Raw genomic sequence first — 12,265 nt, forward strand, 5'->3', positions numbered from 1 at the left:
GGAAGTCACTTTCCTAAATAATCTTACTGGTTTACATATTCAACTGTACCCAGAATAAGTGGTATAACTTATCCTGTGTAAGTTGCAAAAACATCTATAAGCAAAACAAACAGGCATTTTCCTTTATTTTCTGACACTTTAAAAAATTGTCATTACTGGCAAGCTTTCCTGTATCAAGCTCTGATTTTTGGGATTTCCCTGAAGTCAGAGACATGCAATATATTCCTGCTTTACTGACCTACAGGAATCTCAAGAATGAGAGATCTGAGGGCGTCAGCTTGACTCAGTGATTTTACAACAGAGCTGTTAAGGCATTGTAAAAACCTGAATTCACATACTGGGAGAAGGCAGAAAGTAGTAAAGCTAATAATGGAAGTGGACTACTATCATTAAACATGAGTGCATGCCTGGCTCAGTCTCATAAAATATCCAAATTTGCCCCCAAAAAAAAAAAGAAAAAGAAAAAGAAGGTGATGTGATACAATACTGCCTTTCAAATTGACAGCAGCCAACACTACTTGGTATTGACAGAGAAGACAGAGCAGAAGAGTACAGCAGAGAAACAGATCCTTGTTTAAAATCTAGGAATTTCTACAAAGAAACTGTGTCTCATTTTCAACAAGCTGTTTCTGCACAAATTTAAGTAAAATCTCTATGATGCTTGTCTAAAAATATATATTCACCCTTTCAGACAAATTTAAGCAGAGATAGGCAGATCTTAACCACTATGGGATAGCTAAAGATTAAACACACTGATGAAGCTTTATCTTATGTGTGTTAAGAAAGATTCCCTAGGCTTTCTCAGAGCTTTCAGTATAAGCATGTTTCAACATAAAATAATAAACTCTATCCCTGCTGTAGACTACCCAAAAGAAAAGCTTTCTGATTAGCTTGCCACCACCCAATACCTTACCCTTTTCCTGCAATTGATTTTAGGGACCAGGTTTATTTCATGAAAATGACATGCAGAACACAAAAGGTTGCTAACAATTTCAGCCAGTAATTTATGTCTTCTTTATTGAAATGATCTGCATGCATTGCTTTAAGGTACCCTGTACACATCTCATTCTGGTATTAAAGCTTAAATCCTAGAGAATTTCAGATACTTTCTTTTTTTTAAATCTGTATCATCATCTGTTCAGAGCCACATAAAACTTGTTAAAAGTCTGTGTTATGTATTTGCTTCATCATATAAATACAGCAGGAACCTCAAAGTCCAGGTCAAAATGACAAAAAGTACCCTCCTGCTTTTTAATAGAATGTGGATTAATTAAGTTCCTGTGTTCCTGTATTTACCAGTTTAGTTTTTCATGGCAACAATCTTTTCCAGTGGCCATAGTCAAAAGGTCCTATCAACCCAAATTCACAGGAACAAATCACAAATCTGTTCTTATTAAAAAATGTTAAAAAAGCTTGAAAAATACAAAAAGCACTCTTAAAAGTCAGTTGAACAAGACATGTTAATTAGTTCTATGCTTACTTACTAAATATTCCTATTCTGTAAGATCATAAAACTACAAAAAATGCTTAAATGCCAACATGGACACCTGACAGCATTTCGGTACTCAAAACCTATTTATAATGTCACTGCCTTTTATATAAAGATAGAAGCCTCAATTCTCAGTGTCTTCAAGAGCAAGATTAAACTAAAAAAAAAAAAAAATTAAACAGAAAAAAATCCAGAAAATCATATATTTTGTGCATCCTTTCTGTAGTAATGATTTCATATGTGGAAAAACTAGATATATTTCTCATTTTTTTGTTGAAGGAAATCATAGAATCAGCGAAGTTGGAAAAGACCTTTTAAGATCAAGTCCAACCAACATCCCAGGACTGCCAAGTCCACCACTAAACCATGTTACTAAGGGCATCATCTACATAGCTTTTTTTTTAATCTATGAAATTATTATTAAATCTATTTGTGTTTTGTGTTATATCTTCCAGGCACACATGGATATGGCTACTGCTTATCTGCAGTTCTCTAAAATTAATAATAAAATCTGATTTTGTCAAAACTAAAACTAAGCATTTAGATGTCTGAAAAATGTGGAACCAAATTTTGTGTATATAGGTGCTATACATAGCGAACTGCTAGAGTTTAGACTTTTAGATCAGGATTCAAGCCTAACATGCACTAACCAAACAGAAATGGTGAAGGACAGAAGAGCTATAAATTCCTACATCTTAGGGGCATCAAGAAAACTTCTATCTGCTGAATACCTAAACTCTCAATCCTTTACTGATAGAAGCCTCTGCCTTTCCTTTCCAAGAAATGAATGTCAAAAAAGGCAGTTCTCAGCAGCCTCCCACTCCAGTTTTAGAACACTCTGAAGTCCTCCTCTAAGGAAAGTTAGATATGCATTTTCTTCCTCTGCTGAGATTATTCAGGTTACTTTTCACAGAAGACACTCTTAATACCAAACTATGTATTTTCTCAAAAAAAAACCCAACAATCCAAACAAGCACAAACCAAGCCACCAACCAAAGAAAAAAATCCTCAATCCAGTTTTAAACAATGTTTTCAAAATATAATCAGAAGAAGAGTTAGCAACAGCATTATCAATCTCCCATATATGCAATGAGCCTGAGGCTTGTAACACTTAACCAACAACTGGTGACAGATTCACTTCTCAGTGTGAGAGAATTTACTCTTACATCTGACATCGAAAAAGAGTTCCGCAAGCTGATCTTGGGGAGTTATTTTTGTTATCAAGTTTAAGCTTTTTAATGACTGTGCAGAGAACTCATAGTTCATTGGACCAGGAAGAACATGGCATTCCACAGACTTCACTAACTAGGACACTCAAAAAAAAACCCAGAAAACCAGATTCCGTTCCCAAGACACTTTTTGTATTTTGTCCAACATATATATCCTGATGAATAACTCATTTTCCCAGGACATGAGTCTAGGACTTCAATCCCTCCAGACAAGATATGAAATTGAACTGAGGCTTCCCTCTTCCTAGGCAAGAATTAAGTAAGTGATGCAAAATATAGCCTCTCTGGGAGATTTTAAAAGACACTTAAGAACTTTAACTGCATTTTGTAATTTGTGGTGGTTTGTGTTAGCTCTGCTCTGAGAATGACAATTCAGAACTCTTCAAAACTACTTTCTCGATAATTATTATGTACAGTAGTTGTAGATACTGCCCTGCACCATTCTGAAAGATGACAACCTGCACCAGGTATCTGTAGTGGCTTTAACCTAGTTACACAAGGACCTTCATTACAAGCAAACACCAAGTAAAATATGGCAGCTGTGGTTTTCAAATGACAGTGATAGGTGAAGGGATCTAAATTTTAGCCAAATTCTGCCTTAAATGGCTAAAATGTTCCTTTCATTTAGCTTCAGCATTATTAAGCAAAAAGAGAAGGCTGACACTTTGCTTGAGAGTAACAATCAAACAATCTGAATCTGAGGGGTGGAAAGCCCACTGGTTCATAGGCTGCAAGTATGTATTACATCAGAAACCATCTAATTACATCCATCATTTCCCTCAGTAACTATCATTTCCATTATTTTCCTGGACTTTTGAATTGAAAGTTGTGCTTAATTCTGGAGAAAAGAAAAAAGAAAAAAAAGAAAAGAAAAAAAACAAGGAAGAAAAGAAGAAAAAAGAACATACTTGTTTTGTCCAATTGTTTCAAAATCCTTCACAATAATTGTCAGGGAAGACGAATTATCCAGAGCAATTCCTTTCAAGTCAAATTCAAGAATCTGAACAAAAATAATGGAGCAAAGCCAAATTATAATTACAATTTATGTGTAAATTAATTAACAGCAGGGTAATGTATGCAACAAAATTATTCAGAAATAAATTTTGCCTTTAGTGACAGACCAGACTAGCTTACATCTGCAAAAAAAAAAGTTAAAAATGCTCATAGTACATTCTTGATTTTCTACGTATTAGTAAAAATAACAGAAAAAGAACTAAATTATTTAGTACTGAGCCATAACCTCTTTTGCAGTTCCACTTACACTAATGTAAGTGTTTTCTTATTATCAGTTCGATCTGATACTATTCCCCTGCAATACTGGTTGAACTACAATTGCTGTTGAATTTAGACAAATGTTTGTATGTTTTCTCATATTCCTAATTACAAAACGTAAGAATAATCTTTCATTTCTGGTGTGGGAAAAAAAAAAACAAACTAAGAAAACATTTTCCAAGAAAAATTACTGAAAATAAAAAAAAAAAAAAAATCACCAGTCCTACAAATAAACCTTGAGGAACTTCAATACATGATTCAAATTCTGTAGGGTTTATTTGCAGTATATAGTAAAGGATCAATACATGTAGCAATGGCTGAATATCCTTTGGTTCAAAGTCAGAGGGAACAAAAAATAGGAAACAAATGCACCGGATACCCACATAAAAGCATTATTTAATTAATTGTAATTCATGGAGAACAGAAGGCTGCATGGACACCTCATAGCAGCCTTCCAGTATCTGAAGGGGGCCTATAAGGATGCTGGGACTCTTCATTAGGGACTGTAGTGACAAGACAAGGGGTAATGGGTTAAAACTTAAGCAGGGGAAGTTTAGTCTGGATATAAGGAAGAAGTTCTTTACTGTGAGGGTGGTGAGGCACTGGAGTGGGATGCCCAGGGAGGTTGTGAATGCTCCATCCCTGGTGGTGTTCAAAGCCAGGTTGAACAGAGCCTTGGGTGGCATGTTTTATTGTGAGGTGTCCCTGCCCATTGCAGGGGGGTTGGAACTAGATGATCTTAAGGTCCTTTCCAACCCTAACTATTCTATGATTCTATGATTCTATGGTACAAGATGAAACCGTTCACCTGTATTTACTAACACCTTGAAAGAACACATACCACTAGTTCCCTTTTCTAACCGATATTCACAACTACAGAATTGACTTACCAATTTTACAAGTGTTTTACCTTACAAAAGACCAAGAATTGATTAAACAAATTAAAAAGAATTACCTCATTCCAAACAGGGTTAAGTTCACTGTCAATTTTCTTTGTTTTCTTTTTTTCATCTGCAAATACAAACAAAGTGTGATAATCTGGTTTTGCTAACTCACTACACAAACAGTACAATTTTTCCTTTCACTTTTCAAAAAGAAAATTTGAGCTTTAAACCAAATGGTCCCATTCATTTTGCCTCTTCCAGTAGTTGCACATTTTACTATCAAAACATCCCCTGGGCAATTTAGTGGTTGAGGCTTTTTATTCTGTTTTGTTTAAGCATAGTTAGATGCATTCCTGAAAAGAAAAAATTACGGTTTAGGTTTCTCAGTCTTTTATGACCCTTGACTGCAACTTCAGAAAATGATCAAAGACGACTAAAAGACATCAAACCAATCAGTAACCTGAAAGTAATGAACTTCAGTAGTAAAGAAAATGTATTACAAGTTTTCCATGTCCAAGTTACAAAATACTCCTAAGTGAGTAGCTCTGAAATAAAATCACTTTGAAAAAAAGAAATATTCTTATGATCTGCTTCCAGTGTCAGCACTTTCTCCTTTAAATGAGCAAATATTAGCAGAAATACATATGCATGTAAGAAGAAATGCAGTCTTTCCTGAAAAAAAATGGTTTCCAGAGGTTATGCAGATCACTGACATTTACTGTAGCCTAAAAATTACAAATTTTCCATACTTCATGATGAGATTTGCATGCGGTCAACCTAAAAATCATGGGAGAGTTAGGTGGGCTGTAAATTATATATAGTGTGGCATTCAATTCAAATTCCTTCTCCTGAGAGGAATAATACAACTCAAATGTTGCAGAGGCCCTTTGCAGTCCCCCTCAGCTATTATAAAGGAAACCAAAATCCTGTTCTTACAACAGGTTCAAAGCAAGTAACATGCCATAACTTTATTTTTACTTTTTGGTTGCACTATATGTATACAGCTCTGATGGAGAACAAGTCTTGACATGACACTCAGAGGCATATAAGAACACTGGCAAATATGCAACTCTCTAAACACAAATTGCAAATACTAGTGATAACAAATGAGTATATTTAAGTACAGTCAGTAAAGTAACTACTGATCTATAAAATGCCCAGCCAGGACAAGGTGGCTAAATTTCAGACACACTTCTTGTATTTAAGGACTACAGTAAAGGTAATAGGAGTTTTATGATTTGCGAGTTATGGCTATACTGTGTAAGGAAAATGTTGCAAAGACCTGGGATGCAAGAGTAAAGACACGCTGCATGGGCAAGGTCACATACCCACTGTTCAAGCAGCAGACTGTGGTGGTTCTTTTTATTGGACGAGAGTGGGATGTACTGGAAGAAGAAATGTCATCCCATACTGCAAATTGCGAGAACTGACTCACACTTCTGTAACAGGAATTGTCTACAATTTATACAGGATATTGACTCATATTGTACCACAAAGGAAAGGGCTTTCATAACATACCATGCTGTGGACCCATTTTGCGGAACAAAGAGCCAATTAACATCTAGTAATAGAAATTCAACTTCATCTAATGTTACCTAATAGGAGACAAAGCATTTTCAAACCCTAGTATCCCAGAATATCTGGGGTTTGGCACTAATACTACAAATTCCCTTACAAACAGGAGCTGTGAGTTGGGGAAAAAATGTGCTGGTGAAAAAAGGAACAGTTACAGCTGTTCGTAAAGGAGATAGCAAGCCACAGACCTGATCCTGATGGAACTAGTGGTCCTGTGAACCCTGCCTAAGTCCAAATGTAACTTTGTATGGTAAGGAAAGCCCTGACTTGAACAACAGTCAAGATAAGGAGTAAAATTTTTCACCCCAGACTATTAATTTTCAAAAAACAAGAGTAAGATTTAAGATTCCAATGAAATATGGATAGTCTAGATCATACTAAGAAAAAAAACTGTTTGTGTTATGCATTTGTGTGCAAGTTGGATGAAAAGCACTGGAAAACACAGCTTACATTGTGTTTAGTTGTAATTTAGTCAGTGTCGCATTCCTCGAACACGTATTTTCTTCACTTTACTGACATTTTTAATTACACTTTTTATCATTGTTTTAACATACCATGAGTTTTTGTTTGTTTGCTTGTTTAAACTGCTGGCAAAGAACTTTCTACTTCCCACCAAAAAAAACTCTTTGTCAAGCGGGATAAAATGGACCGCCCAGTTATTCCAGTAGCTCACACAAGTTTCAGGTCCTCAGGCTGCCTTCCTCTGTTGCTAATGAATCCAGGTATAGTAGCCAAGACTGTAAATCACATCAGAACAAACTGTAAAATAGGGCCAGTCATCATTTTTAGTTTGGTCCTACCAAGAAATAAGAAATGATAATGGGTACAGGTAGGACACTATATATGTGCTTCTTTAAAAGCTAACTACAATACTGGTACTGTAAAAGTAATCATTATTTGCTTTATCTTGATAGAGGCATTATAGCACCACATATCATTTAATCATCTCAATTGGAAATGAATGCAATAAGAACGTAGTGATAGTCAATGAGATTACAGTGTTAAAAAGTCATTCAAGATGAGCTGTTTAAATAATAATTGTTCCATTATTAATTACAGTACTGCAAAACAACCAATGCTTACATCTTAGCTTTTTTCTTTTATCCTAACTAATATTTTTATCAGTTGCAGCAGATGGCCAATAGCAGAAGCAAATACTAGCTTTTGGAACAGTCTTGAGCCTAATATTAAAGAAAAACATCACATTTCAGTTCACTAAGATTTCTGTAAAACTTTTGTGACTGAAGAATTAAGACTGCACAGGGGCAGCAACTGCAGGATCAAATGGGCAGACCTTCCAAACCCAGAAAATTAGACAGGGTAATTGAATTCTCTGCAAAACAGAAAACATAAATTTAGGGAATAATTACACTCAAATATGCTTTCCTTTCACACCCAGAAATATAAATTAACATAGCGATGCACTACTGCTGGTCTGCTGGAAAGCTTTGAGATTAAGCACAAATGGGAAAAGAGATTTTATTCAAGTTGGCCCAATCAAACAGAATGCCACTTCACACCATTTTTTAATTCATAAAGCTGAATGAGGCAGTCAAAAGGAATGTTGAAAGCACTAAATGCCCTTGTACTGACTGCATGTATAAGAGACTGTCATTTTTTACACCTAAAGACAAGAATCTGACACATTTTCCTCCAGTTCGGTATGTCCGACAAACCCAAAGAATTGTACTGGTTTAATCATTACCACTTAGTGCCACTTCGACAAATGGCAACAGTTTTTCATATTAATTTGTCTCATGTAGAGTGACAGCAAACTATGAATTCTGCAGTTCCAGCCCCCACTTCCAGACAGCAATACTTGTTTACTCTCAGGGTGTAGTTCTTTGAACAGTGAGTTGTTCTTAAAGTAAATAAAAGGTCCATCCCAATGGACTGCAAATGTGTGAAAAAATAAGTCAAATGCTTGCACAACCCTCCTCTATTGTAAATAAGATACCACCACAGAAACAGCTATTGCCTGTGAGCATGTACCTCATACATGTCACTGTACTAATTGTACTGACTTTACAGTCTATAACTAGCTGAATTACACAAACTTGATTAAGTCTATTCTATACATAGATGAAACTATAGTAATGTATGTGTGTTAATGTATAAAGTGCCGAGTAACTTACATACTAATAGTTGTAGGATCGTGGCCTTTTCCTTCCCGGCATAGCTGTAAATGTCTAATCCTGACGGATACTGTGTGTTTTCAACTGAAGTCTTAAAATTACTGAAGCTGACATCAGCAAAAGCTATGCAAGTTATAGTGTGGAAAAGCCAACAAATAAAACTGTTTAATAAAATGTCAACTTCCACAGCAATTTTCTGTCAAATGCGCGCTGTTCTCCAAGACTTCTCCAAGAATACTCCAGTCAAATAAGAACATAAAAATGTATTCAAGGCTATGGCCAAAGTACTACTGAAAATGCCTGAGTTTTCCCCAACCTGGATAATAAGCTCCCAGTTGTGTTTTTTATGTCCCCCCAGGAGCTGCAGTGGGTATAGACAACTGTGAAAGACTGCTGCCCTTTGACATACACCTTCCCAAAAATAAGACTGATTTCCCACCTCTACACACTAACAGAGTGAGGGGGAAGAAGCTGTATATAAAAACCATTTATAAACAGCCACAAGTTCAACATATTTCAGATATGACCCTATATCCTTGCACCTGGCAACCAGGTATTCCACTCCAATTAGAGCTGCTCAATAGCTGGCAAAACCCCAGTATTTTCTGCCCCCCCTTGAATCACTCTGGACAAAGGCAAAAAATCAGAGTTGGTATGTAGTAAAATCACATAAAAAGAAGTGACAGTTATAATGAGAAATTAAATATCCTACTAAAAAACTGTTACAATTATGAAGCTGCAATGGTTAAGCATGTTTGTGAACATTAAAAATCCCAGTTATAGCACATAAATAAAGGATAAATATAAACTCATTCCATCAGTCTGTTGCCCAGTTCCTGTGTCTGAATAACTGAAGTCTAAGAAACAAATCCAGCAGTGCAAAAGAAAAAACATAAATCTGTAACTTGTATTTACTAGGTAAAACTGAATTCCATTGGGGCACACAGCAGGAACAGAAGATTACAAGGAGGAATTAGACAATTAGGATAAAAAAAAACTCTGGAGCATGAAATTGCAGGAACAGAGGTAACACAGAAAGGCAAAACTGTGACAGGAAACCAAGAGAAAGACAAGGAACTGAAAAGAGAGTATAAATGCTTAAGAAGCAGCAGAAACAAACGGAAATAACCAGAGAAATTACAGTACCCCACCCAACAATACTTTCTGCATGGCAAATAAAACAGTATTTTAAGAATTAGCAAGTTCCAAAAACTACTGAGACAGGCTCTGCCACTTGCCCTAACACAGTGGGAGTGAAACAAACAAACTCATAAAAGAGAAGGAAAAGAGAGGAAATGGAATGACATCTCATCTTTCTGATGCCGAAATAAAGTATCCAAAACCTCTCCATTTTGGAACACACTGGATGTGCACTGCTTCATCCTTTTTCAGCCTCCAGCAAAATGTCATGATTTCAGATTTGGTTTCTAAAAGTAACAAACCCCCCCAATGATTCTTCATACTTCAGGAAACACTATTTCAATTTGAGTGCACAGTTAAAAAACCAAGTCATCAGGAATTAAGATGACTGTTACAGTTTGGTTTAATGCATTACATGATTCAAAACTGCTTGGGAGGTTTCTGCATCTTAAAGATAAACCAGCATTTGAAATAAAATTCTTTTATTCTAGCCAAATAAGGAAATGATGGCAACAGGTAAAATATACTGTAAAACATAACTGGCTTCACATATAAATGCTGATTTATCATACAGTTTTATCCTTCTCCTGTATGTATTTGATGAGCAATTAAAGTGTAAAATGTTGTTTCCTTCCTACATCTTTTTTTTAAATAATGTCAACAGGCAAAAATTCAAAGTGCAATCCAGTTTGTAAAAACAAAACAAAAAAGAGAAACCATTAACCCAAACACCTTCAGTAATGATATTACTGTTTTTCAACAGGCTGGTAACAACAAGAAACCAGTCACAATAAAAATTGGTGTAACAATGAGCAGTGGTTCTGCAAAGTAATCAAGACTGAGGAATGATTTTTCAGGTGGAAAACAAGGCAGCCTTCAATACCAGAATTAAAATAGGATTTATTTATGCAATTAGAGTTGGGTTTTTAAAGCAAAGGGCTAAGCCTTTGCAAAAGCTTGTAAAATGTGGATCCTGAAACAGAAGCACTGCCGGCCAGAAAAGACCAATGCACTCCACCCAGTTCAAACTTCGTTCAGGTAGCTCTTGTCTAATTAAAAGTCTTCCCTAAATTTACATCAGATGTAACTTCAGCAAAATATCTTTCCACAGATTTTCAAATACTCTCACAGAGCATCCTCCTTCAGAAAACCTCCTCCCTCAATACATTTATGACAGTTTTTCTTACCTTTAAAAATAACAGAAACAATAGGATCTGGTTTCCCAAACTTAGTTTTAGGGATATTGGTAGCAGATTCCACAATCACCCGAAGCATTGTTTCCAGTCTTGACTAAATATCAGTTGTTATGAAGGAAATTCAAGGAAGTATTTAAGTTTCAAGCTGCTTAACTTCTGGACTGGAACGCTAGCAGGAAGAGGAGGCACGGAATAGCTGGTTCACAGTAAAGAAAGTCTAGGGGTGGACCTATGACGGACTAGCTACTCAAGGCTATGAAAAAAACCCAGTACCTGTAAACTGACACCAAGTTCTGCGTTGCTGCACAAAACCAGCACTCACTAATGAAATCCGGCAACAGAAAAGGCACAGTGTAAAAACGAGTGTAGGTTTTTTTTTTTTTTTTTTTTTGCTACTTTTATTCTTCAGCTGCATTATTAAGCCTCGCAAGTAACCAAGGCAAGAACAAGCATAGAGCAACATGAACATTAAGCACAAATCCAATATTCAAGATACATCACATCTGCCCCTTGGTATACCACGGTATTGCATTTCACCATATCATGTAATTTTTTTTCCCTCTTTATTTTTACAACTTCATCGCTTGTAAATGGTTTTAGCTTGCCCCCGTGTCAGTCTAGCATCACGAAATACCTAGCCTTAAAAATAGTTTAAGTGCTCCCCCTTCAGTTGCACTCTGGGATGACGACGTTTACACAGACCATTTAACATGCTGAATTTAGTAGATGTCGAGAAAATTTTAAGATATATATGCATAAGTAGAAATAAAACAGAATTGAGGAAATACGAGGAAGTTGGGGCTGTTCAGCCTGGAGAAGAGAAGGCTGAGTGGACACCTCATAGCAGCCTTCCAGTCTCTGAAGGGGGCCTATAGGGATGCTGGAGGGACTCTTCATTAGGGACTGTAGTGACAGGACAAGGGGTAATGGGTTAAAACTTAAACAGGGGAAGTTTAGATTGGATATAAGGAGGAAATTCTTTCCTGTTAGGGTGGTGAGGCACTGGAATGGGTTGCGCAGGGAGGTCGTGAATGCTCCATCCCTGGCAGTGTTCAAGACCACGTTGGATGAGGCCTTGGGTGATATGATTTAGCGTGAGGTGTCCCTGCCCATGGCAGGGGGGTTGGAACTAGATGATCTTAAGGTCCTTTCCAACCCTAACGATTCTATGATTCTATGAAATATGTGCAAAACAAAAAAAGTGAAAAGACCCTCTATTGTTTGGATACCCGTAAATATTTTAACATAGACTCTACTGAAATTAAACTAGGCAAAACTTACATGATAAGTACAAGAATTCTTTGCTCTAAGTGAGCCCATGTTCAGCTTGACAGCTGTGGACCAG

General features: G+C 36.3%; 1 protein-coding gene across 4 annotated transcripts in view; it reads right to left on the reverse strand.

The window, feature by feature from the left end:
• Nucleotides 1-11,212, reverse strand: part of MYOF (myoferlin) — a 70,195-nt gene extending 58,983 nt beyond the window's left edge. For 3 of the 4 annotated variants that reach the window (XM_061459116.1, XM_061459115.1, XM_061459117.1), the window contains exons 1-3: nt 10,912-11,154; nt 4,946-5,001; nt 3,627-3,718 (exon numbers count right to left, since the gene is read on the reverse strand). In XM_061459116.1, the coding sequence (XP_061315100.1) occupies nt 3,627-3,718; nt 4,946-5,001; nt 10,912-10,999 (236 nt within the window). In that variant the 5' untranslated portion in view covers nt 11,000-11,154. Of the gene's footprint in view, nt 1-3,626; nt 3,719-4,945; nt 5,002-10,911 lie in introns of all 4 variants that reach the window. The other variant, XR_009744371.1, reaches the window with a different exon arrangement.
• Nucleotides 11,213-12,265: the final 1,053 nt, after the last annotated feature.

Source organism: Pezoporus flaviventris, unplaced genomic scaffold, assembly GCF_033815535.1.
Source record: "Pezoporus flaviventris isolate CSIRO_AGI_PZ_B2104156 unplaced genomic scaffold, CSIRO_AGI_Pfla_v1 ptg000029l, whole genome shotgun sequence".
NCBI lineage: Eukaryota > Metazoa > Chordata > Aves > Psittaciformes > Psittacidae > Pezoporus > Pezoporus flaviventris.